Source organism: Ischnura elegans, chromosome 1 (genome assembly GCF_921293095.1).
Source record: "Ischnura elegans chromosome 1, ioIscEleg1.1, whole genome shotgun sequence".
NCBI lineage: Eukaryota > Metazoa > Arthropoda > Insecta > Odonata > Coenagrionidae > Ischnura > Ischnura elegans.
In genome coordinates, this window is record NC_060246.1 from 35,263,826 (window position 1) to 35,287,506 (window position 23,681).

General features: G+C 38.8%; 1 protein-coding gene across 2 annotated transcripts in view; it reads left to right on the top strand.

Moving 5' to 3' along the window:
- Positions 1 to 5,287: 5,287 nt before the first annotated feature.
- Positions 5,288 to 23,681, top strand: part of LOC124158775 (neuropeptide F) — a 54,267-nt gene continuing 35,873 nt past the window's right edge. For both annotated transcript variants that reach the window (XM_046534088.1, XM_046534097.1), the window contains exon 1: positions 5,288 to 5,818. In XM_046534088.1, coding sequence (XP_046390044.1) covers positions 5,580 to 5,818 — 239 coding nt within the window. In that variant the 5' untranslated portion in view covers positions 5,288 to 5,579. The remainder of the gene's footprint in view (positions 5,819 to 23,681) is intronic.

Below are 23,681 nucleotides of genomic sequence, written 5' to 3' on the forward strand. Positions count from 1 at the left end.
GGAAAGTCAGCCAAGCAATTTGGTTTCTCTGAGTATTCCGCGTCGTAACTTTTTCAGTCCCACAGTTTTCATCTTCAACACTTCACCATCTACCAATGAGTGAAATGGACATCATGATCATGAGTTACGTCAGAACTCAAGTGAGAAGGGACCGTTGCTCAGTGGTGACGGGCAGCTGTTTTGGACGAATAACGATATTTTTAAAATAGACGTTTAAATAGTTTTTTATCACGCTTTAACAATTGAAGTATTGTCATGGGAAAGATAGTAAGTCACTTAATTTGAATTTTATAGGAGACGACAGAAAGAGGCTCACTAACAGTGTTAACTTTATATTAGTGTCCAAATTTCATCAATCGTAGCAACTGATGTATTGTACCAATTGACTTTCTACCTTGTTCATGCCATTGGCATGTGCATCTACTACCTTCTCCATGAAAAAAATGAAACTTAGGATAAGTAGCAATTAAAAACTCGCAATTGGATAAGCTCAATAAGAGCCACTCTATTCGTGGGCAAAAGGAACAAGAAAATTTGTATGTATTTTTGTATGTAAGAAAACCTGATGAAATTTACCTTTTTTAGAGAAAAAATTATTCCGGAAACAGAATGAAGTCCGCACACATTTTTAGACGAGAACACCTAAAGCAAAGATCACGCACACCTTCAAGAAATGGTAACTTGATAGGTTGAGCTGGTAGTAAATAATGTGATGATACTGGGAGGAGAAACGTTGACATCAATTTCCCTTGGACATTAAGCTTTGTATTTCAACAGAGGAGATGTAATAATGCATATAAAGTAGATATTGATGCGTTGGTAATAAAATACCTTATCTCGGGTCCGTATCCTTACAGAGGAGGAAATTTTAACATTCTCTCATTTCAGTTCAATCATGAGCTTATATCCGTCTTCGCATAAGGTGCTTAGCTTAAATATCCCTAGATACCATGAGTATCCTTTCGTTTACGAAGTGACTAATCCCCGCAGCAGTTTCTCATGGATATGATACTACCCTATCTCATGATACGAAGTGTAAATCTGCGTCAAACTCGTTAAAATTTCACACGATGAACCTAATTGCTAATTCAAATTGGATTGATGTACACCTAACAATGGCTGTATGATGAATTAAACCGAGACCTAAAGATGACAATCCATCACATTTTCCCGATACCTTTAGAGGCATTCTTCAGTGGCGGAAAGGTGTCTCGAGGGAATGTTATGGGCCCTTGGGAGCTCGCACGCAACAAATAGTTAAGATCCTCATCCCTCCACTCGGCTGACCCTTCCGCTTGCCATATTTTCCGTGGACCTCGCGGGGAGGGGGAGGTGAGATACACATATATATGGGAGAGTGAGGTGTAGAGGAGTGTGGGATGGGTGGCTATCCTAGAGAAGGGGTGGAGAGGAACGGAGAGCGAGGGGGAGAAGAGTGTCCGCACCCCTGATTGGTCACTCGTCGTGACGCCGTTGCGCCGTCTCCCGACAGAATGCGTCCTCGGCAGTTGGCGTCGGGACGACCGCGAGACCAAGTCCACCCCCGCGATACCCGACTACTTAAGTGACGTGAAACCTTCCGGCGTCACCCGCATTCCCTCTTTACACATGTCACACAAGTCTTTTCCACACGCGTCGGTGCTTTCTCTGTAGAAAAATCCTGCGCTTCTCGGTCGTCATACTGGGCATGAGGCAGCATGAAACCATTTCAAGAAGCGGATACTGGCTTCGTACATACCGTTTCTTGCATCTTGCTTTTAAGTTTACCGAGAGAATTTAAAGATAACGAAGTGGTATCGCAAGCGTCAGTTCCCGTCCGATTTGAGAAGATTTTTCCTTGCTTTAAAATTTTCAGAGAGAATTTAAAGTTAACGAAACGATATCGTAAGCGCCAGCTTTCGTCCGATTTGAGGGGCTTTGGTGTTATGGTAGATTTAACTAAGCGGCAGAGATAGCAGGAAAGTAATAAATTCCGCAATAGCTCGCTTCCGCTTCTTATGCGATTATTTTCTTTACACTACGAAACTAAATAAAGTTATTCCCTCCCCTAATTTACCCTCCAGCGTCGTAAACTTTATCTTGTAAATTTCAAATGAAGCGAGAGCAAGCGTAAAGACGCAATTTAACTCGGTAGGTGAATGGTAGTGGTTTATCGCTACTTTTTCCCTTTTATAGCGGTTTTAGTTCTCCTTACTATACGCTACGACTTCCACTATGGTTTCTTAAGATCCTATACCGCTTTATGAAAGCTTAATTGACACTTTCTTCGGAGCACGTTTTCCGTAGCGTAGAACCGAGATGAAACGAAATCGAAGGAGGGTTGAGGTCTTGAAATTAATAGACGTAGCTTAGTCTTATGCTAGAGTAACTCGGAGCAGGTTTAAAGTTGTAAGAAACAAAGAAATGGAGTTCTAGTTCTTTGAACTCTAGACGAGATATTTTGTGTTACATTAAACCAATCTTTATTGTAAAGTGTTGATCGAAGAAAAAGCCTTTAATGCTAATACAACTGCAATGCAATTTCTTTAGCTTGAAAAACGCTCAGGAATAGGATATGTTGTCTTACGGTGATACCTACTTTAAGTTATTACCGATGCCGACTCCGTATATCAATGACCCAATTTCATTCATGAAATATTCCCACCTTCACGAAATTCTAATATCAAAAACAATCTTCACTAAAGGTATTTCTATCTCCCATATACCAGTACTTAAAGACGCAAGTGACAAATTTCTGTTCCCATTCCGTAATCCCCTCTCATAAAAGATGTCTTGTTTTATTTTAAGAATTGTTTTTTCCGCTACTCTGATACAAAACCGGATCTTCCGGTCGTGAAGACGGTTTTTCTTGCTGATCTAGTTATCAAATGAAAGTCTCCTATGAAAATGTATATATTCCTCATTAACTGACCTTTAGAATTGTTCCGACCATTTTCATTGACACCCACAGGTGCTTACCATGAGAATGCCAAACGAATGAATTATTACTTTCCTCTCCCTCTCTTTCCCTTTCACCCATAAATTTGCGTCTCCCTCCCTCAGCTCTCAATGTATGATCCAACCATCGTCACCTTTCCTTCAAAACCCACGCTCATGGGGAGACGTTCATCGGAACAAAAAAACAACCGTAAAACCTTTTCCCAAAGCCCTTCCGGCGATGCCCCCGTCCCGCGGGCTCTGAATCATCCGGTGCCCGCGCGCCCACGCCGCGCCGCTCTGCGCCGCCTGCAGGATCCGCATCGCCTGGGCCCCGCGCGAAACTCGCGCCTTTCCTGGAAATTCCCTTTTTGAGTACGCACCCGGCCCTAGACATGGGGTTTTCTGGCGCACGCCATACGCTCTCCGTTAGCACTGCAACCCCAACAGACGCCCACGTGAGCGTGCCAAGTCGGCGGCACTCATTAGTCCGGGGCGACAATCCTCTTTCCCGTTAACTCGGGAGCGATAAATTTCACCCGCTTCACTTCCTGATACCTTCGCTTCCCACCCCTCCCCTTACCCACCATTTTACCTCCCTCGCTCCTAAATCTCAGAACGGTGGTCCCGCCCCCCGGCCATTCAGTGACTCTTCAACCTCTTGTTTCACCGCTCCTCGGCCTCGCTGTTTCCGCGAATTACCACGTCAGTACCCTAAATTTCCATCTTAGCTCTTCGATTCTTGCCAAAGACAACGGGGAGGTAAAAGTTTTCGCTTGATTGTGATCAGTTTTCAGAAAGGTAAAGGAGATGACCCAATAGAATTGATTCGATGACATGCTGTGGCGGTGCCTCTAATTTTGGCATATATGATGCTCCACATAAATGTATCCTAGCTTTTAGAATGGAATTATTTGATATTTTGAAAATCCTGATGGAAAGATTGTCTTTCTCCAACATTTTGAAGCCTAATAGAACATAGTTAATAGAGGTATCCGAGAAGAAACCTATTTTTAGCTTACCAGATATTTGTATGTATGTACGAAAAATCCACAGGGAAATTTTTCGCACAATTTGTGCATTACGGGTGACACCCGTAAAAGTTATCACCGTGGCTAGTCCCGGTATACTTAAATACTAGATATTTTTTTTGGTGAATTTAAATTAGAGACAAGGTGGCCAAAATGACATTTTTTTACAGAGACTTGAGATTATTAAAATTTTGACATTCATCGGCAATTTTGCTCGTTTGATTTATACATTTAGAGGAAATAATCTCTAATGATTAAACTACTTGGACGATCAAAGTGGCCAAAACTTAAATCAGAGGTATCAATATCCTGCCACTATTCCTCTGTACTAGTTAACGCCCTTAAGCAAATAGTCGAATCGGAAAATAACGATAAATGTGTTAATGAAATGAAAGACTGGAAATCATTCCGCTGTTAATTTAGTAAGACACCAAATTTCACTCAAGGAGTTTAGGCAAAATTTGGCAGCGGATTCTTCCGACATAAAAATATTCCACCAAATCAACTCTTATGCTATCTTTTATGCAAGTGTATTGGTAGATTATTACCTCAAAGTAGGTATATCAGTACTTCGAAAGTATAAAAAAAATCCCTAGTATACCCTTATTACACGAAATCGTAGTGGGGATTAGTTTGCCGTAACTTTACTCTCTGAGTCCTTCCTTACAACTAACCGGATGTGCTTATTCCACCTCCGCAAAGCGAATGACCAACCGTGGTGTGCGATATGACCCACTCGCGTCACACGGTGTCGAACGTCACTTTTTGACTCATACCCATTTCCTCGCTCCCGAGATATTATGTTTATTTTCACCTTTTTCTCCAAACACCTCCCACCATGTATGCCTCTCCATAGAGGGAGGTCCTTTGTACCTACTCACTCAGTTTCCGTCATCCTTTTCCATTCCCCCTTCCCCTGCCACCAATCCTTTCCATTCCCACCTCCCACTCCCCCGCCCACCGCAATAACCCCACCTCCGGACCACATCCTCACACCCCCAACTCGCCACCAACCCCCCTCATCCGCCCTCTTCCCCACGAAGTAGTCTACCTTCCCACCCAAGTGTCCCTCCCCCATCGTGTAAGTAAAAAACCCTCCCCCACCCTCTCATCGGCATCCTCACCTCACAAACCCTCCCTTTAGGCCACCCCCATAATCCTGGCCCACGCACCTCCCCCCACCCCTTTGCGTCTAATGCACACCACCACCCCACCCCCCCCACTTCCACGATCCCCACCCCTCTACCAAACACACACCCCGCACCGCCGCTCCCTCCCTCCGTGCCCCCTCCCTTTCCCGAGCGCGGAATTTCGTGGCCTTATAAAAGGGGGAGGACCAAATACGTCGCGTTACTTGGCAAACGGCGCTCATTGCAGAACCTGAACGGCAGTGGAAGACCTCGAGAGGAAGAACCGAGCGGTGAGAGAAGGACGAGGAGAGAAGAGAAAAAAAAGCTTTCTCGCCAGTCAAGCCATTAGGTTTTACTTATCAGTTAGCGCGGGAGGACGCGAAGCCAGTCGGTCGCACGAGAGGAAGCAGAGTTAAAAAGAGTCCATTTCAGTCGCGCCGGAGGAGATTCGGTTCCAACTCGCCCCCTGCAGTCAGGTGTCTTCAGCTCCGCACGAAGAGAAATGCATCCGATGGCTGCTAGCAGCGCCTCTTGGCCGGCGAAGTCGGCGCGCGTCCCCGCTAGGAGCTCCCGACGTCTCCCGTGGCTGGCGGCCGCCGCTCTAATCCTGCTGGGCATCGCGACCGAGCTGTGGAGTCCCGCGGAGGCCAAGCCCGACCCCAGTCAGCTGGCGGCCATGGCCGACGCTCTCAAGTATCTCCAGGAGCTCGACAAGTACTACTCGCAGGTCGCCCGCCCTAGGTGAGTGACGAGGAAGGTTTCTTCATTTTTTTTACTGTCTCTCCTGCACGATTTGTGACATAAGACATTTTCGTACCCCCAGATGCACTATTCTTACTATAGAGATAATTTAGAAGGGTTAGGATCTAGGAGAGCGCGGGACTAGGCCAAACAGGAACTTTCAAACTATCATGGAGGATAAGATTAGTTTGGTTTAAAAATTTAAAAGCTAAATATGTCATCTTAGAAATAGAAAGAAATAGTTGTGATTAGTTTGAAGCAGTTTGGGCTGAGTTGATGCAATCGCTGGATGAGAGGAATCGCTGGGTAATTGGTAGGGATGAATTTCTCTTTTCCATTTCAGTCGCTCGTTATTTTCAAAGAAACCTTAAAATATGCTCATGGCAAGTTATGTGTGTCTACGTATAGTATTTTATATCCGCTGAACCAAATATTTGACTTAACTTGATATTTTTGTCTGAGAACTGTATTTTAATTTTAAAAGGTTTAACTTAGGATTAAGCCATCTTCAGAAGTTTTGAAGAAGAAATGTGATCTCATCAGCTTCAATATTTTTTTTCACAGCCTTATTTAAAGCTTTTGGTTTTCCAATTTTGGAGCGTATCAGTCGGTTCAAAGGGTGTTATGTCCTGAAAATCCGTGGAATTACAAGCTCGTTGAACATTCACATCTATCTGTCCGTGTAAAAGGTTCTCAATTGTCGCAAAAATGTTATTTATTGAATATAGCTGGGGAATTCTTTCTTTATTTCGATAACCAATTACTTTTCTAATTGATTTTTGTCGGGTGACCCAGAAAAGGGAAACCTCGTAGATATATTCCCATTGCAATTTTTCATATTTTATAAAAATGTTATTTACATGCGTTGCTTTGATGTAAAATTTCGTATTTTTGTGAAAAACAATTAATCTAAAAAATTGATCGGATTTAAAAGAGAAAATACATTTCGTCATTTCTTGTCTCGTATCTCTCGTTGAGAGGTAAAATTATGCTCTTCTACTCTTTGAAAATTACAGCTTGTATTACCGTAACTTACCGAATATTAGTGGTGGCTCATTAGAGAAAGGCCTCATAATTTTGAGCTTTCAAAGCGTAAGTTAAGTTAAGTAAGAAAAGTTACTGGACGTACGCAACTTTATAACTTACGATAAAGTTAGCAAGTTAACTTAATGCCCTTAATATCCGCTGTATTTCCTGCTGTTAACGATACTTCAACCGACAATGGCTTTCAATTGAGTTTTATTTACTTTTAATTACCAATTGGTCTAGTACTTTTAATGTGGAAAATAAGAGAATATTGCCCGCACAGGTGGGTCACCTGTTGATTGCGAATGCAGATTAAAATGGTTTTAGGCCAGGGTTTTAAGTTTTTAATGGCGATCTAGCTTTAATTGTTTTTCCTGCAATCAGTTTTCACGTCTAAGTTTTGCAAATGTATTTGATCACGATCGTGAAGATAACTATACTAGAGCAAAAAAAATGTTTTCCTGATATCGCTAGAATGAAATTTGAAAGGATACGGTAACGGATATTAATGGCGCGATATTCCCTGGAATATTAAATCCTAGGTTCGATTAAAAAATTCCTATCCACCTTTTAGCCGAAAAAAGTTTCGAAATTTAAAAACGAATGTATTAATGTAAAGAGCAGGAAGCGATGATTGGTCAATTCATTTTGAAAGTTTATGTACCTAATCACTTTTTTATCTATCCAGGAGACTTTGGATGTTCTTTTTCGACGATTGTAGTTTTTTCTGGAAATTCTTTGAATTTATGACATGAAAAAGAAATGCATATATAGGAAGAATTCCCTCCGATGAGTGACGCCGGCTGATCAATTCTTTCGTGGCTATGAATATTAATGAGGCCAAACTTTTTCAAATGAAGCAGTCATGCAAATTTGGCTACCCACTAATTTTTAATTCGGGGAGGCGAATCTTTTTTTTCTGGGTCCGAAAGTCGTTTTCGGAGTTAAAATAGTCGTTTTCCTATAGCTGAAGGCTAAATGATTTTTCACTTCCGCTATGGATGGAGTTGCCTTTCATCGATAGTCCCTTTTGAAGCTCGCAATTCCGATCAGATGGAAGGAATCCGTGGAATTAAATCAGCGTGACGCATACAAAGCGATCCCGGCCTACGCTTCGTCTCCCGCAGTCCTTTCGGGACTCATCGCTTGTCCTTTTTCCTTCGTCCCCCTGGCCCACATGATTTCCCCAAAGGGCACAAACCTCGGAACATAACGTATCGCTCTCACGGCTTGGACATCTCCCTTCTTCCGTACGTCCTTCGCCTTCCATCGCCAAGTCTCACTCTTTTCTCGAAATTTTGATCCTGCTTTCTACGCGTTAATTTCATTATTATTCAGTATATTCATCTTAGTTAGTTAATATCTTCTCATGAAGCTTTACGTAGAATTTAGGCAATCTATCTTTTCTGTTTCACACTTATTACTTCAGGAATAAATCATTTTCTTCGCTGCTCGTAGTTCTGATATCTATTTATTTTGATAGGTATTGGTTTTCAATAATTTTAAACATAATTGAGTGAGATTTTTCTTATAAACGAGTTTAAGTTAGCAATTGACATTATCAGATATCATTTTTATGTGATTTTCAGAGATCCTATATTTTACCTTTTTCTTTGTTTGACTAAGTTATTCCACATTCCAAAGCATATTTTCTTATATTTTCCCTTCTTTGTGTACATTTCCACAAGTCTACTGTTTTGAAAAAAGCGAACTCAATATATTTGCCTCTTTATCCTTACAAAGGTGCCTATGTTATAACATTGCTTTATTTTTACGCAGCTCTCGGTTACGGCTGAAGAGTTTTTCGACGGAATAATAAGGAACGAAATCTAATTTGTATTTCGTTGGAGATCAATCGAATAATAGGAAACAAAATCCAATGTTACGTTGGAGATCAATCTAATCACAATTTTCAATTCTATCAAAGGTAAAAATATTCTCGTTTAAGTTGTTCTTTGTTGCGACAGTTTACTATTTTTCATGCGCCGCACCTCTTTCACCAGTGCTCCATCCATGTTATCCTTGTAGACAGGGGTGCCTATTCCCCTGAATGCTCATGTCGCATTCCTGAGAAAAGCAGCTACCCCTGCCTCCGTTATGTATTATGCATTTAGAATTCCCCTCTAAAATTTTCACTATCCTGCAAGGGTTTTTTTTTAAAGTGGCGTTAATTACGTCATACCCAGTGGGCTTCTTTGTAGACATGGTGGATAAAATTTTTTTCCTGGAAAGCTGATGCCATTAGGAACCAAAACTGGTAATGGTATTTAGGTCAAAAATTGTTTCAAAGACAAAGGAAATTGGATAAAGGCAAATAATTCGAAGTCATGATTTGTCCAGAGTACTTGGCAACATGGAAAACTCGAGGCCAACTGGTACACTTGGCTCAAAGTTCATGTAATTTAAAAATGGTGCGTTTTCGACGTAAAAATCATGGGTAATTGTGGCTCCTACTGGAATCAGATTTCCAGGATTAAAATTTAGAGGAATAATTTTTCTACATCCTGTATGGGGAAGAGTAGAAGAGATTCTAGTTGGTAGTTTAGTGGGTACTGACCAAGGGGTCTCGGGTTTAAATCCCGGCTGAATCCTTCGGACACCCCGCAAATAAAATCTTCGAAGTTCGAGTCAGCCCCAGGTTGCCCACTGACCATTGCCTCCCCTACCCAGGCAATGTGATATTCACACGCCTGTGTGTCTGGTGTGCACTCTACTTTCACCTATCCAAACAAAAACTTCGGGTTGAAACACTGAGTGAGTGAGAAGGAAGGTATATTCGCAAAAAGTTTTTTTTCCTTGCTCATGTTTTAACGGACTCTTCAATCACTTAAATTATTGTAAAGAATAGCATTTAAAAAACCCTATCATGGTGTAGTAATCATTGGAAATCAGGAAAACCTCTACTTTTTCACTCCTAATTTTCACTTTGCCGGGTGTCAATTATTTTCCTCTCTGTACTCGTCGGAAGATGTCAAATTAGAGAACTAACAACTAATTATAAATAGTATAATTCTGGTGACTTCGCAAAAAATGGTATATCAGCATTAGAAATTATGGTGATGAAACAGTAGCGCGAAAAAAATAAATTTTCCCATTCCTAATTTGCGAAATACCACGCAAAAATTAATTTATGAATCGATAAAGATGACTGATTATCGTAATTTTGAACATTTTCATGATATTGTTGGTTAAGTGTTATTCAGCGTTCGATATTTACAAAATATATAAAATTTTCCGTTTTATCAACTGAGAAGGCATTCTAAAATGCTATTGCACCATTAAACTCTATCAATAGGGCCTTAATAATTTTATTTATCCAAAGAAATTTTTTTTAACATTTCACCTCCTCGTCCAAAGGGAAATCAAATAATTTTAGCCTGCAGCTGAGTGGGCGATTTATTCGGTACATTTCATATTACCATATTTTAGCCCTCGATACATCAGGAATTGTGTGTTGAACGTCATATTTTCTACCAATATGCCTGAAACTGTTCTCATCGGTAGCATCTGGCCTTTGCCTCTCTCCTGTCTCAATATATTCTCTTGCGATTCCGAACTCGCATATTTCATGCGCGCATCAAGCTTCCCCGCCACCCACATCATTATTTCTACGTTGACGCGCGTCAATTTCTTCGTTCCGTTTGCTACATTTCATCCAATACCTTTCTTGTCTTTCCTCGCTCCTTTTTTTGATTCTTCTCCCACCCCAACCTACTCTCAATCCATCTCCTGCTCCTCTAACTTCCTCCTCGCCGCCCGACATCGGCCTCCTGTTTTCCCCAGCGAAGCGGTCCCTCTACCTTCCTGCCCACCATCGGCGGCCATTGGAACCGGCGGTTGCGACCCCGTGGCTTATGTCAGGCTCCTCGTAACGAGGAAGGAAGAAGCATCCCATTTGTCAATCGCGTTTCCCGCCCACCCACGCCGCCCCACCTCTCACTCCAATCTTCAAGGAGCCCTTTTGGGACATTTAAGGATGAGGAACGAGTCGATAATGATGAGTTCCTTTATTTTTAATCTCGTGCCGCATGGAGGAGGTCTTGACGGGTGTTCGATGGGCTTCCGAAAGCGTCCTTTCCCCACTTATCAAATCAAAATCTTTCCAGTCAAAAGTCTTCGAGTTCGGAAAAGTATCACAATGGCATTATCACGCAATGTAAGGTCTATACCGGAGATATTGGAAGAAGAACTAAATAGAGAGATTAAGTGTATGAGTTATAGAAAATGCAGAGTGCTCGAACCTATTTGTAGTCAACGGGAATCAACGTATTTCTTTTGCCCACGGATTTCCACTGGTATGCTTTCCAAATTGAGTATCGATGCTTTGTATCATAAGTCATCTGGAATTGCAGAGATAAGTGACTAATTTCCCGTTAATAATTTATTCCCGATAATTGAATTTATTGACCACAAAATCATTTCTTCATAGACGGTGTACACATCCTTTGTGTTACAATTGAAGTGAAAAATACCATAAAGATCGATTTTTTTCTAATTAATAGCGTTACGAAATAAATAGTCATTAGAATATTAACTAGGGAAGCATTAATAAATATCCAAACAGCGGTAACAATCTTGTTCGTTAAAAAAGATTGGCGTATGAGCGGTAGTTTAATTATTCTTATGAGCCATTTATTTGCGAGTTACGGAAAGCTCATGATTTTTCTCTGAGTCTCGTGTTTGTAGTAGTCGCAGTTAATGCTATAAAGATCTACTAATGTAAGAAAAACTTGAGATTACCGTTTGCAGCGAATACCTCGTTCATATGATATAAGGAATATAAAATAATTAGGATAAACTCTAAATTCTTTTATTCAACGTTCTTCATGATTATGAACAGAAAAATATATACTAACGGAGAGATATCAAGGTAGTGCGTAAATAATCACACGAGTTGTATTGAAATTAATTTGTGAATCACGGAGGCCCAATGGATCGGGCTAATGTATTATTTTAAACTTCAAATTTTGAACAAAAAAAAATGATTATAGCTCAAAATTGATTGGTTTAGTAATCTACTTAACCATGGAGGAAATAAATGAATGAATGGATGTATTTAACCAATTATTTTTCTCCAACAAAATTAGCAAATAATTCATTTTGACTGAAAATCTAGTCACCCGCTAATTTATCAATGCAGTTTCAAACATATTAATCATGTGAAGTGTTGAAAAAAATCGCCCTCACCATATCAAGGAAAAGGGATTGAAATTCAATGCAATGGATTAAGTAATAAAAATATCAATAATGCGAGGTTTTTCTTTGTTATATATTTATGAGATATCAATTTATATTAGAAATGTTGTGGTTATTTTAATAATTTTGGTTTTGAAATCCCAGATACGAGCGATAAAATAATGCTTAGTCCGGATAAACGAAAAATCGTTTGTATGCCAAATTTATCCCACCCCCTTTTTTAAGACACGTAATATTAATATAACCAATCTTTCCCAATTTTTTCTTTTTTATGGACATTTTCGGGTATTCCTTGGGATATGGGCCGATAAAGAACTATACTTTATTTAACTTGATGTTTGAGATTTTTAGGGTGTCGTAGAATTCTGAGATTTTGATTTCTATCGTTAATGAACTCAGCAGTAATATTGTGTACTAAGTAGAAGTGAGCTTAGTGAATAAAATGATACAAAAGTTAATACTGCGAACTCTGTGCCTAAGTTACCACTTAAGTAACTATTTATATATATCCTATACTTTCCTTACCTGTGAATTTATATGCATATTTATATATATATATTTTTTAAATATTCATCACTAGGAAAATAGCACTACGAAGCCTTTACATCGTGGATAAAACAAATAACAATGATAAATCACAAACATTCATGTTCTGGATAGTGGCAACCTATCCAGGCGGGACTCAAATCTCGACTTACGGTTTGACAGGCGAAGACTGTACCACGCGGCAACCAAGGCCAGCAAATACTCATATACTAATGTGTCTATTTTGGGATGCTCTGTTTGTTTCAATAGGTTATTTTATCTTTTGCCCACCTTGAAATATTTATAGCTTTAGGTATGAGCGATTTATGAAGAATTTCTTTTTTATGTATTGGATTGCACTCGGAGTATTCGGTGAAGGTCTTCGTTAAAAGATATTGGAATCCATGATATAGGAAATAATTGAATTTTTATTCCTCCGACTGGATAATTACATCCCATTGTATTTATTTTTCAGACACAATGAAAAAGTGAACTGCTGTCTTTTCTAATTGGGTACCCACGTTACTTGACTTTCTTAGGTTGAGTAAGAAAATAAATTGCCCTTTACATCAAATCTGTGACGGATGCACCTTTATGAAACTCAGAACCCAGTTCATCGGGGTACAGAATCATTATGGAGGGGTTTGATTGTGAGAAATATCGTTAGCAATTGAATGTCAGCATCATCCTATCGCCGTTCCCCATTCTTCATTTCCAAATTAATTTTGCTTTATTATCCTCCTCTCGGAAGGAAAGGGATGCCATTCTTCTCTTAATCATGAGTTATTTGCGCTCTGAAAAAGGAGAGGATTCCTCTCGATCCGAAAGCCATACAACACACCAAGAATGACATTTCCGATCATAATGAAGCTTCAGAATCTCTGGGTTGAGTGGAGGGGACCTTTGTGCATGGTACTTCCCTTTTGGCGAGGTGTATTTTCTTTTCGAGAAGTCAAAGAGTTGAATTATTATGCAAGTTGGCCTTCATAGTAAAATGTCGCCTTTGTTTCATAGATTCCAAGATATCTATTTCTAAAGATGCATCCTGTGCGTCAGTATTTGCGTTTTGTTTTTATTCGTGCGATGTATAACAGATTTTTATTTTTTAAATTTAGACATATTTATATTTAATGCAGTTTAAATTCAGAAATGATGCGTGGATAAACTGCCATAATAAAATATAACACAGAATCTTGTGAGTAGAGGAAACAGTTCTCAATTCAGCAGAGATAATAGAGAAGCCTAAACTTAAAGCGGAAAATTGGACCCTTATTTACCTTTCAAGAGGAACGAGAAGAAATAATTTTAACTAAGAATTAAACTAGTTGAACTCATTCTCATTCGTGATATAATATCTAAGAAGTTCATGATTGGTAAAATTATGACGGTTTCTATTTCAATGGCTATGGACATTATGAAAAAACGTAAATATTTTCTCAGTTAATGACCTCGATTTACAGATTTTTATTTAGTTTAAAATAAAATGAAATTTTCGCAATGAACCATAATTATCGTGGCGGCTATAATTTGTAATTAAACTGTGCATCACAAAATAAAACTTAGTTTAGATATTTCCTAAATATGGGTAAAAATTTATGCATTTTTCATGTTGCATTGAGGCAACGTTGGTCATTATACGTTAAAATTTTACCTGAGATCGAAGAAGCCATTTCACTGATATCTATTTCACCTTTACGATGTAGTATCGCGTTGATTTTTTTATATTAAAAACCATCACAGCGTGATATGAGGATTTTGCGACAAGGAAAGCCGATACATCAACGGCAAAAAAATCTTGGCTCGAAAAAGAATTAACCCCAAAAATTAGAGATTGCTGAATGAATAATGGCTTTTCATATGCTAAACGGCAAATGAAACCAAACTCTGACTAAACAAAGAAAATAAATTTCTCACCGTTGCATGGTTGGATGAGCTAATTGAATTTAATCGTGTATTTAGTGTTATATAAAACGCCGCCTGACGATTGAAGAAGGATCGGTACATTTTACTGTATATTTGTTATAACCCATAGTCCAGTATTTTGAGATCATTGCTGATATAATCTTTTCAAATGTTAATAATTGCTAATTATCATTATTATTTTGATTTAGTGACAGTGTATTCTGCACAAAAATGTTGCTCGAAAATGCATCCAAAGTAACGTTGTGTTTTTTTTAATAAACACGTAAATCCTGAATATAGAACCATCACACCTAATCTGCGGGATGAGACATGTGTGAGATTTCACAATGTTGAAGAATTTTGCGTTAGTTGTCATCTCATGAATGGATCAAACGTACCTTATTCATGTATGGTATACCTTTTTGTTAATACATTGATATGATCAAAATTGAAAATAAGTAGTATGATTTAATGGATATATGCTGATTGTCAAACTCCATTAATTTTTGATAAATGCAAATTGAAATAAAAAAGGTAATAGAAAGAAATGAAAAAGTATATTACATACATTTTTGTACTAAATAGTCCAACAAGTCAGGGAATTTGTTCACATGGGATATTTAGGTTTGGTTTACATGGTGTGCATTACGCTCGTAAGTCATGGCATTGAAATTAATCGGCCCATATTAAGACCCTGACGTTTCTCATGAATAGCTGAAAAAGCCTTTTTGATTCACTGGCGAATCCCTTTTGTGGCCGCCTGTCATTCAAAAACTTTGGCCATTTCACATCTCACTCCGTCCTTTGCAAACAAACGGCGACGTGGGTTATGAATTAAAGAGTAAAGTCACACCGAGGCGAACAAAATGCGTGAATAAAAGATTAAAAAACTTCATTATTTCGCGATTACGGACAGTCTTTTTTTTTTGAAAGTTTTCCTAATTTTTAAACTCCCTAGTCCTGGTCAATAGTTGTTTGCTTTTAGTTTCTTTAGTATTACAGCTGTACCACTGAAGACGCTAAACGAACTGACTCAGGGAATCAACTCAACGATTTGTTTTAATAGGTGAGATTAGAGGGCGTTGCTCACTAAGCCATAGGCGTGTGATTTACACTCTTTCAGGATAGAAGAAATCTTATATTTGCCATTACTATATCCGATATTCCCTGAGTATGAGGATCATCGTTTCCCATGTGTCTGTAGGCTTCACCTTAGATTTGAAGCCTGAACCCATTGGTATCCAAAAGGTTGGGCTTGCTCGCTTTCCTTAAAGACGTTTCGGTATGATTCAAAATATTTTAGGATATACATGTTTCTACGTCATTAATGTAATTTTTCGCCATTTCTCTTTCTCATCATGCTTGGTCTAGTAAAATATATATCCAAAATGTTGAAAGAGAGAAAATTAGATTGATACATATTGCCCTCAGAGAAAATGAAATGGTATGGTATTGGATCGACAGCTGAGGTTATTTGCGCCGTGAGGGAAGAGGTAGGTAAGGAAGGGTGGAGAGATACCCGGCGTCGGCATTAGCCTGTTCTTAAGGAAAGGCGCCAAGGGGACCATGGCTTAACGTCCCATCCGACGGACGCAGTGTTCCGCTTGAAATGTCCTCCACACAAAATTCAAGCAGGGATCGGGCAGTCTCTGAAAATTCTCTGCCACCGCCGGGATTTGAACCCGAGCCCGCCGAGTGAAGGCCACCATACCAACCCGATCCCTCAGAGAGAAGAAAAACTAGATCAGTTTTGATATGTCGTTTGAGTTGGAATTAGTATTGTAATATTGCTAGACTGATTAGGATTAGGGCTCAGGTAGAAAAAATGATGATTTATTTCGGTGTTTTTAATGAATGTTATTTTTGTGTTGATTACCAACTTATAGGCTTGATAAGCGTACTTCAATATACGATTAATTGTTAAGCAAAGAGAAAATGTAATATTGATGACATATGCATGAGGTTTGCGCATACCAATGCACGTTTCAAAGACTCTCAAGTGTTATGGATGAAAAATTAAGTTGATAAACAATGCAGGGAAAATTTTACTGTGAAGATCCTGAATAATTTCTCTGTAGCTGGTGGAATCAACCGAGTTTCTTATACGCGCAGTGAAGCGTTCACCTTGGTGAATGTCGTGTGATTACTTGCCACATAAAATAGCACAAGTGCGATGTTAGCCGACGGGTTGGGACCGGTCTCACATATTGGTCTCCCTGAGGCCGGTTAATTTGCCCCCACCGTCACAATTTGATCCACAGTGATCAAGAATACTCAATATTTCTTATCTATGTACTATAAAACCCACTTCCGACCACTCACTGGCTAACTGTTTCATACAAATATTTGGGGCGAACGAGACGAGATAAGACAAAAAGTCATAGAATCAACCCCCTCTAAAATCGTCTGAAACCTTAGAAAAAATATATATTCTTTCTTCCATCAGATTAGTTATATCCATGAAACTACGCTACGCCCGTATCTCGTTTGATCGAATTATTCCTTCATCCGCTTGTCCTTCAAATCCTTGGAAAGATATGTGGTAAATCATTTCTATGAGATATATTATTCAATTTAATCAATCAAAAATGGAGTAGGTAAAATTTATGGAAATAGCTTATGGCCTAATTTTCTCGCGGAAGTTCGTGTAATAAGACCAAAAGTGTTATTTCTTATCAAAAATTTGATTCATATTTCCCAGAAAAAGAAAAAGGATAGGATCCTGTCACTGTGATTATAACTGATGTATTTTAGGAATAAGAGTGTCCCAATATTTTAAAACACCGTATGTTCCCGATGTGGTTACATTCCTTTGAAAAGTATGCTCAGAATTACCGTGATGCCTTCAATCGTAGTTTCAATTCATAGTAGTCTTTGAAGTATTAATTATTATTAATTCTAAATCTCATTTTAAATTTTATTTTGCTCAGTTTTCATTTATTACTTACTGTATATGTAATTATCATCAATCTCTATTTATTATAAGACGAGTCAAGAATAAAGCCACTAATGTGGCGATATAAATCTGGCCCAGTTTGTAGGTCCTATACGTTTCGGGGTTAAAAAAAATGCACTCGATTGGGACTCAGTGGATACGTAAGGAGTGAGTATTGCGAGGATATTTTACCCATTATAACCCAGTGTTGCTTCTTTGCAACATAAAAAAATTATAAAATCCTGTTCTATTTAGAAAATATCTAAACAAGGATTACTTTGTGGTGTAATTTGTAATGATGAAATATTTAGCTGCCACAATAATTATGGTTGAGTGCAAAATTTTGAAGTTTTCAGAATGAAAAATCTTGAAATTCGATTTCTCCCAGAAGCAGCTCTGGGTTAGAAAGGGTTAATAAGGGAAGATAGAGAAAGCGTCGGATCCGGGAAACAGGCTAGATAGAATGCAGAGAGATGGCTGGCTTTTAAAAGAATTGCGTGGCTTCGCGCTTTTGACAATTCCGACGAGCGAGTGAGGTTTCGTGATGAAGACTCGTCAAGCCGAGCGCAGGGACTGCAGGTGGTCGAGCAAAAAAAAAATCAGCTGAGCTAGAAAGCCTCTTGTGGTGGGGACGCCTCCCGCTGATGCGACTGTGTGAGGCTCATATTTCGACGACCTCCCGCTGCATGTGCTTCGCAGAAATCAATGGAAATAATAATGGCGCAAAAACGAACGCAAGGGAGCTGTTTGATTTTTGACCGGGAAGGTAAGTTGGTCGGCCCTTGGGTTGTCGGGAGCCGGGGATCCGTGGATGTGATGAACTGTGATGTGGGCGGTGTGATGAGTTTTGCAGGCGTCCTTCAACGGGCCCTTCAAAACCCCTTCGGGCCTCTCCGCTTCAGCGATCGGGAACTCATGCGGGAAGTAATATGGAACGTTGTGAGAGGTGTTAATTGCAGCGCGTAGGCGTTTATTTATGGCAGAGGTTGGTGCATGATAAAGCAAAGCAGTATTCCTTTGTTGGCTCTATACTAAATAATAACGCCTCGTTGTTTAATGCCCATTGTTTTTTGCTGGCACCGGTGGTGGTCCGAGAACGCATCACTCTCGCTCGATTGATTTAATTAAGGGCGAATATTCGCATCAAATAGCTAGTTTAAAGACTAAGTTACCATCTAGATATTTTTGTGCACTTTCAATATTTATCAGTAACTCAATTTTTAAAAAGTTTGTTTCAGTTTTTTCTTACCTTAACAATTATTGTATTTGAGATGGAAGCACATTTTGTGTACACTCACTCACTCAGCGATTCAACCCGAAAGTTAGTTTGGATAGGTTAGAGTAGAGCTCACCTCGAACAAAGCCACAGGCGTGTGAATTTTACACAAATGAGGTAGGGGGACAGTTCCTTTACTTGTGTTCCCTCGCACTTCGAGGATTTTTTATTTTTGGGTTTCTCCGAAGGCTTCACCCGGGATTTGAACCCATGATCCCTCGATCAGCAGACAAGCGATCTACCTACCCATTATGATACCACGCTCCGTGTGAACTCTATACAACGATTATTTATGAAGATGATAACGTTAGTTTAGACTGAGTTATTTGTCGCGAAAAACACAAAATGCGAGTGGCCGAGAGAGTGTGATACATCACAATTAGTCCTCACATGCTTATCCTATAGACGCGTTTTTTAATCCCAGACTTATTGGGATTTTGACTAATCGGGGCTTCGGTATTGAAATAATTATGGTCTCCATGTTTCTGGGCTTCACCGCGTGGATTTTTCTTTATGACGACAGTTTCTCCGGTATTCCAACCGGCGTCTTCAGGTCGATTGGAATACCGGAGAAACTGTCGTCATAAAGAAAAATCCACGCGGTGAAGCCCAGAAACATGGAGACATCATCTAGACAACGCCGCGGAAAACTACGCACCAACTTGAAATAATTATGTTTGTTGGGCCTCTGGAAAACCCAAAAAGCCTTCCTTGTCTAGGATTTCAGTCTCATATTGGCCAATAAGACACCAGAAGCAAAATAGTTATTATATGGAGGAGGAGAGAAGAGTTATGGACAGGCTAAGCTACGGTTGTGCGAATTTCAGCTATGTTTCATTTATTTCAGGTTCAGTTCTCCCACAGTCACCTTGCATCGCGAGGATGCTGCGTTAGGAGTTTCCTTCGGCCTCGATTACAATTTACAAACGTTCCTCCTATTAAGTTCCAATGCTTTCCTTGCTATTTATTTATTCGCTCATTATAAATTATAATTCGGTAATTTCAAAATAAATATTCAATTTATTTACAGTCAATATGAAATATTATTTCGGTTAAAGGAGGATAATGAGCATTTTATGTTTAGCAATTTTTGATTTAACTCTTGAATTATAATCACTCCAATGTACCAAATTTAATACATAATACATAATACATAATTATTTTTAGTCTTGAAAAGGATGATTTATTTTTACTAGCTTACCAATAAACTCTGCATTATTTGGTTAAGGTACTTATAATAACTTTTTTTGCTTTAAAATATACTTTATTTGCAGCAATTTAAAGTAAATTTTTCTGTTAAGAGGTGCAGTGAAGGTATCATCGGGGTACGGGTTTGAAAAGCTCTGAAACTCTGACCCGCTTCGGGAATAGTGCGCTGCCAGGAGCCAGATACTCGTACAATACCACGGCAATGCACTTAGCAAATGAAATCACTCCTGCTTACCATGCATTTAACAAAGGAGGTAGATGTATAGCGCATTAGGTGGAGTAATTTTCTACAGGAATCGTATTTCTGCATGTTTGAAGAAAACAAGCTCAAATCATTCAGGGACTAAGAAAACTGAAATTAATTAAAGAATTATGTACAATTGTTCACCATTTTGTCTTATTGCGTCTTATTTCTAAGTAAAATAATAAAATCAATAACAATATTAATCTCCATAAAGGTGATCTGACATTGATTTTTAGTAATAATAATGAAAGCGGATCTTACTCCTCAGTTCCTCACTAGTTTGTGAGATGAAAAATGAATTCAATTGTTGAGGCCTTCACTTTGTAGAATTCCATATTTAATGTTTGGAAAGGAAATTGCTTAGCTTTTCTACAAAACACACACTTTATTGCCGACTAGTTTCGGTTACACTGTACCATTATCAAGACTAATTGGTACAGTGTAACCGAAACTAGTCGGCAATAAAGTGTGTGTTTTGTAGAAAAGCTAAGCAATTTCCTTTCCAAACATTGAGATGAAAAATTATGACAGAGCTAAATAGTTGGGTGTACAACTTTACATTCACAAGTATTCATATATTTTGGGCTTCATGCGTCATTATAAATTGATACGGTAGCTTTCTTCATTAACATTTCCCATTAGTTTCTCACACGCTTCTTATATTCGAGATAAATCTCCAGTGTACATTTCGTCGCCTCATTTATATTACCTTTGATACACGAATATTAATTACTGCTTCGCATTATTTTTGGAAAAATATATTGAAACTGTTAGTACATTTTTTGGGATATGCCAAGTTACAAGTGCGAGGACTCTTATAATTATTACGGAAAATATTTCTAAGAGCATCAAAAAATATAAACAAAATTTAGCAGAGTAAAAAATATTCCGCACAAATATTTTCTGTTGAACTTGTCTCAGGTGATAAAGCATTTTATATGGAGTAAATCTTTCATTGCTATTATAAAATATTGATTGGGATATACATTGGTGTCTCTCAAGCTAATTGCTAGCGATTAAGTCTAATATTTCTCGCTCTTTAGTGGATGATGAGTACAAATTATTTTGAACATATGAATACTTGGCCTGATTCCGAAATACGATAAGCCTAGGGACTTTATTAGACAGAGACATTTGTAAACATGTGTGACCTATTTAATGACTTCAAATGAATGTTTTACTCCCTGGATATTTATAAATCAATTTTAAAGCCATGAAATGGGCATACATACGCAGTAACATTTACGAGAAATATTAATGCACGTTTTAAGTCATAATTTTAGGCAGATTGACCCCCGTTAAAATGAAATGCCTTTTTTTTGAGATAAATGCGGAAATTGGCATTGAAACCACCCACTGGAAATTGAATAAGTCTTCCGTATAAATATGAATTTTGAAAGACTCGGGATTTTGAAAGAGAATGCGTGAATCACGTTAATATGAGTTGCTTCAATCAGAATTCCATACTTCCCCAGAATGCATCTCAACAAACACATCTCTGAAAATTGAAAATTTTCTCTCCTCGCACGTCATGCATGCAATATCACCTAGGATTAGCTACTCCCTTCTCCCAGCAAAATGCTCACCGCCTCCATGTTATTCATGCGTGCAAATCTAAGCGGAGGAAATTACCTGGTGGAAGTAGGTAATGGATTTCAGCTGCTGTGAGTGATGAAGAATATGGTTTCCTAAAACTAATGTCCGGAGGGAAAGGCTTAATAGAGTCTTCCGTACATAATTTCGAGGCTTCTGTTTCTCATTTCTCTAAAACTTTTGATGTTGATTGAAGATTTTAGTTGATAATAATCATTTCTCTCGGCCTGTAGCCACCCTATTAGCTAATCAGCAACTTGAAGAGTTGAAATTAAGTAAGTACGTGGAACATTAGTTCCGGCCAACGCTTGCGATAAATTTTCATATGGGCAGCTCAGCCTTTCAGGTCATTGTAATATACCTAGTGACGTTATGATAAACTACTCATGTATCATCTTTGCTTTTGATGAAGCATCAGATGCATCCAGAATACCCATCCGAAACCCTGAAAGAGCCGCTCTCCCGAAGAGCCCGAAAGAACGTCGAAAACAAGGTTTTTACCCAGGCGCTATACGAGGAAAACACAACTCGTGAGATAAAATTATTTAGTAAATTATCACTGAAGAGAAACATAGTGCCCATATTGGTCCATGAAATTCAGGATTTCTGAAAATTTCCTCATATGATGAGTTATGACAATACAATGGGCACAAACGGGGGAAACTTGAATCTAATGAGATCATAATGCTGGGGAAGCGTACAGGAGAAATACAGAAAGGAGGAAAGAGGAAATTTTTTAAGAAAAGGGTCCTTGAGGTGTGCGGTTATGCTATAAATGCATCGGTTGGAGTTATAAAGTTGATAGGTCTTACAAATGTAACCAAGAATGGCTGTTTGTTCCCACCTTAAAAATTCCACTTCCAATGGAATATGAAAGAGAAAATAGTGCATGTTGAAGCTGCTGAATACTAATAGGAATTTCATTTTCTTCTAAGTTACCCCTTGTTAATGTTCTAATTTTGTTTTGCAAATATGCAAACTCTGAAATTTTTAAATAGGGTGTTATATATATATCTAATGCCCTCTGCTTTGTGTTCCTATTCATACTTAACTCCACATAAATTTTTTCTCTTAGAGTAGATCGCTCATATCTTGGACACGGTGACGAGAGTAATTTAGCCCGAGAAAATCCACTATTTATCCTTCCTTACCAGATTGAGTGATGCGTGAATTTGTTATAAACGAATATTTTATCAATGGCTGTATCTGATGTTTCATCTATCTTAGAAAATGTGAATTAATATGTACATTTGGGGTGTGGGATTGCTTAGTGGATGGAGCACTTGATTCTGAGTGGAGGGTTCCTAGTTCAAATCTTGTGTGGAGACTTCCGACACCCCCAAACAAAAATCCTCCAAGTGAGAGGTTCTATCTACACTGAGTATGTGAAAATCACACACCGGTGGCTTAATCTGAAGTGATAATAACCCTTAACTATAGATACCAAAATTGGAGTTCAGTCACGACAAAGTGAGTAATGGAGATGTCAAAAATGACATCTTAGGAGCTGAGGAAGAGAGAATGAAAGGACATAAGTTTTGTACTATGAGGAAAAAGGAAAGAGGTAGTCATATTAAGGTGAAGAAAGTGAGATTGAGACTACGTAGATTAGCCATGCGAAGTTTTAGCGCCTGCATTATCGGGACATGTTCGTGCAATTCCCTTCTTGTTTTGAGATATCTGGTGGAGAGGATTCAGCTGTTTTTTCCATCCCGTCTCGGGTATCGGGTCGGTGAAGTGGTTGAGAGCTTTTTTTAGTGAAATCCTGACCCTTGGGAGCTACGCGGAGGGCATTTGAAGTTTATATTTGCCCTCCAGATAGTGTGGGCAGAGTCCTGGACTCAATGGCGTCATTTCACAAGCGCAGTCGCGATCCTCTCTACAGTTTCATCCATCCCCGAGAAATTTGTCTCACTTGCCTCCTAAACTTTTCTGATGGGCAAAAATTATTTCGTTT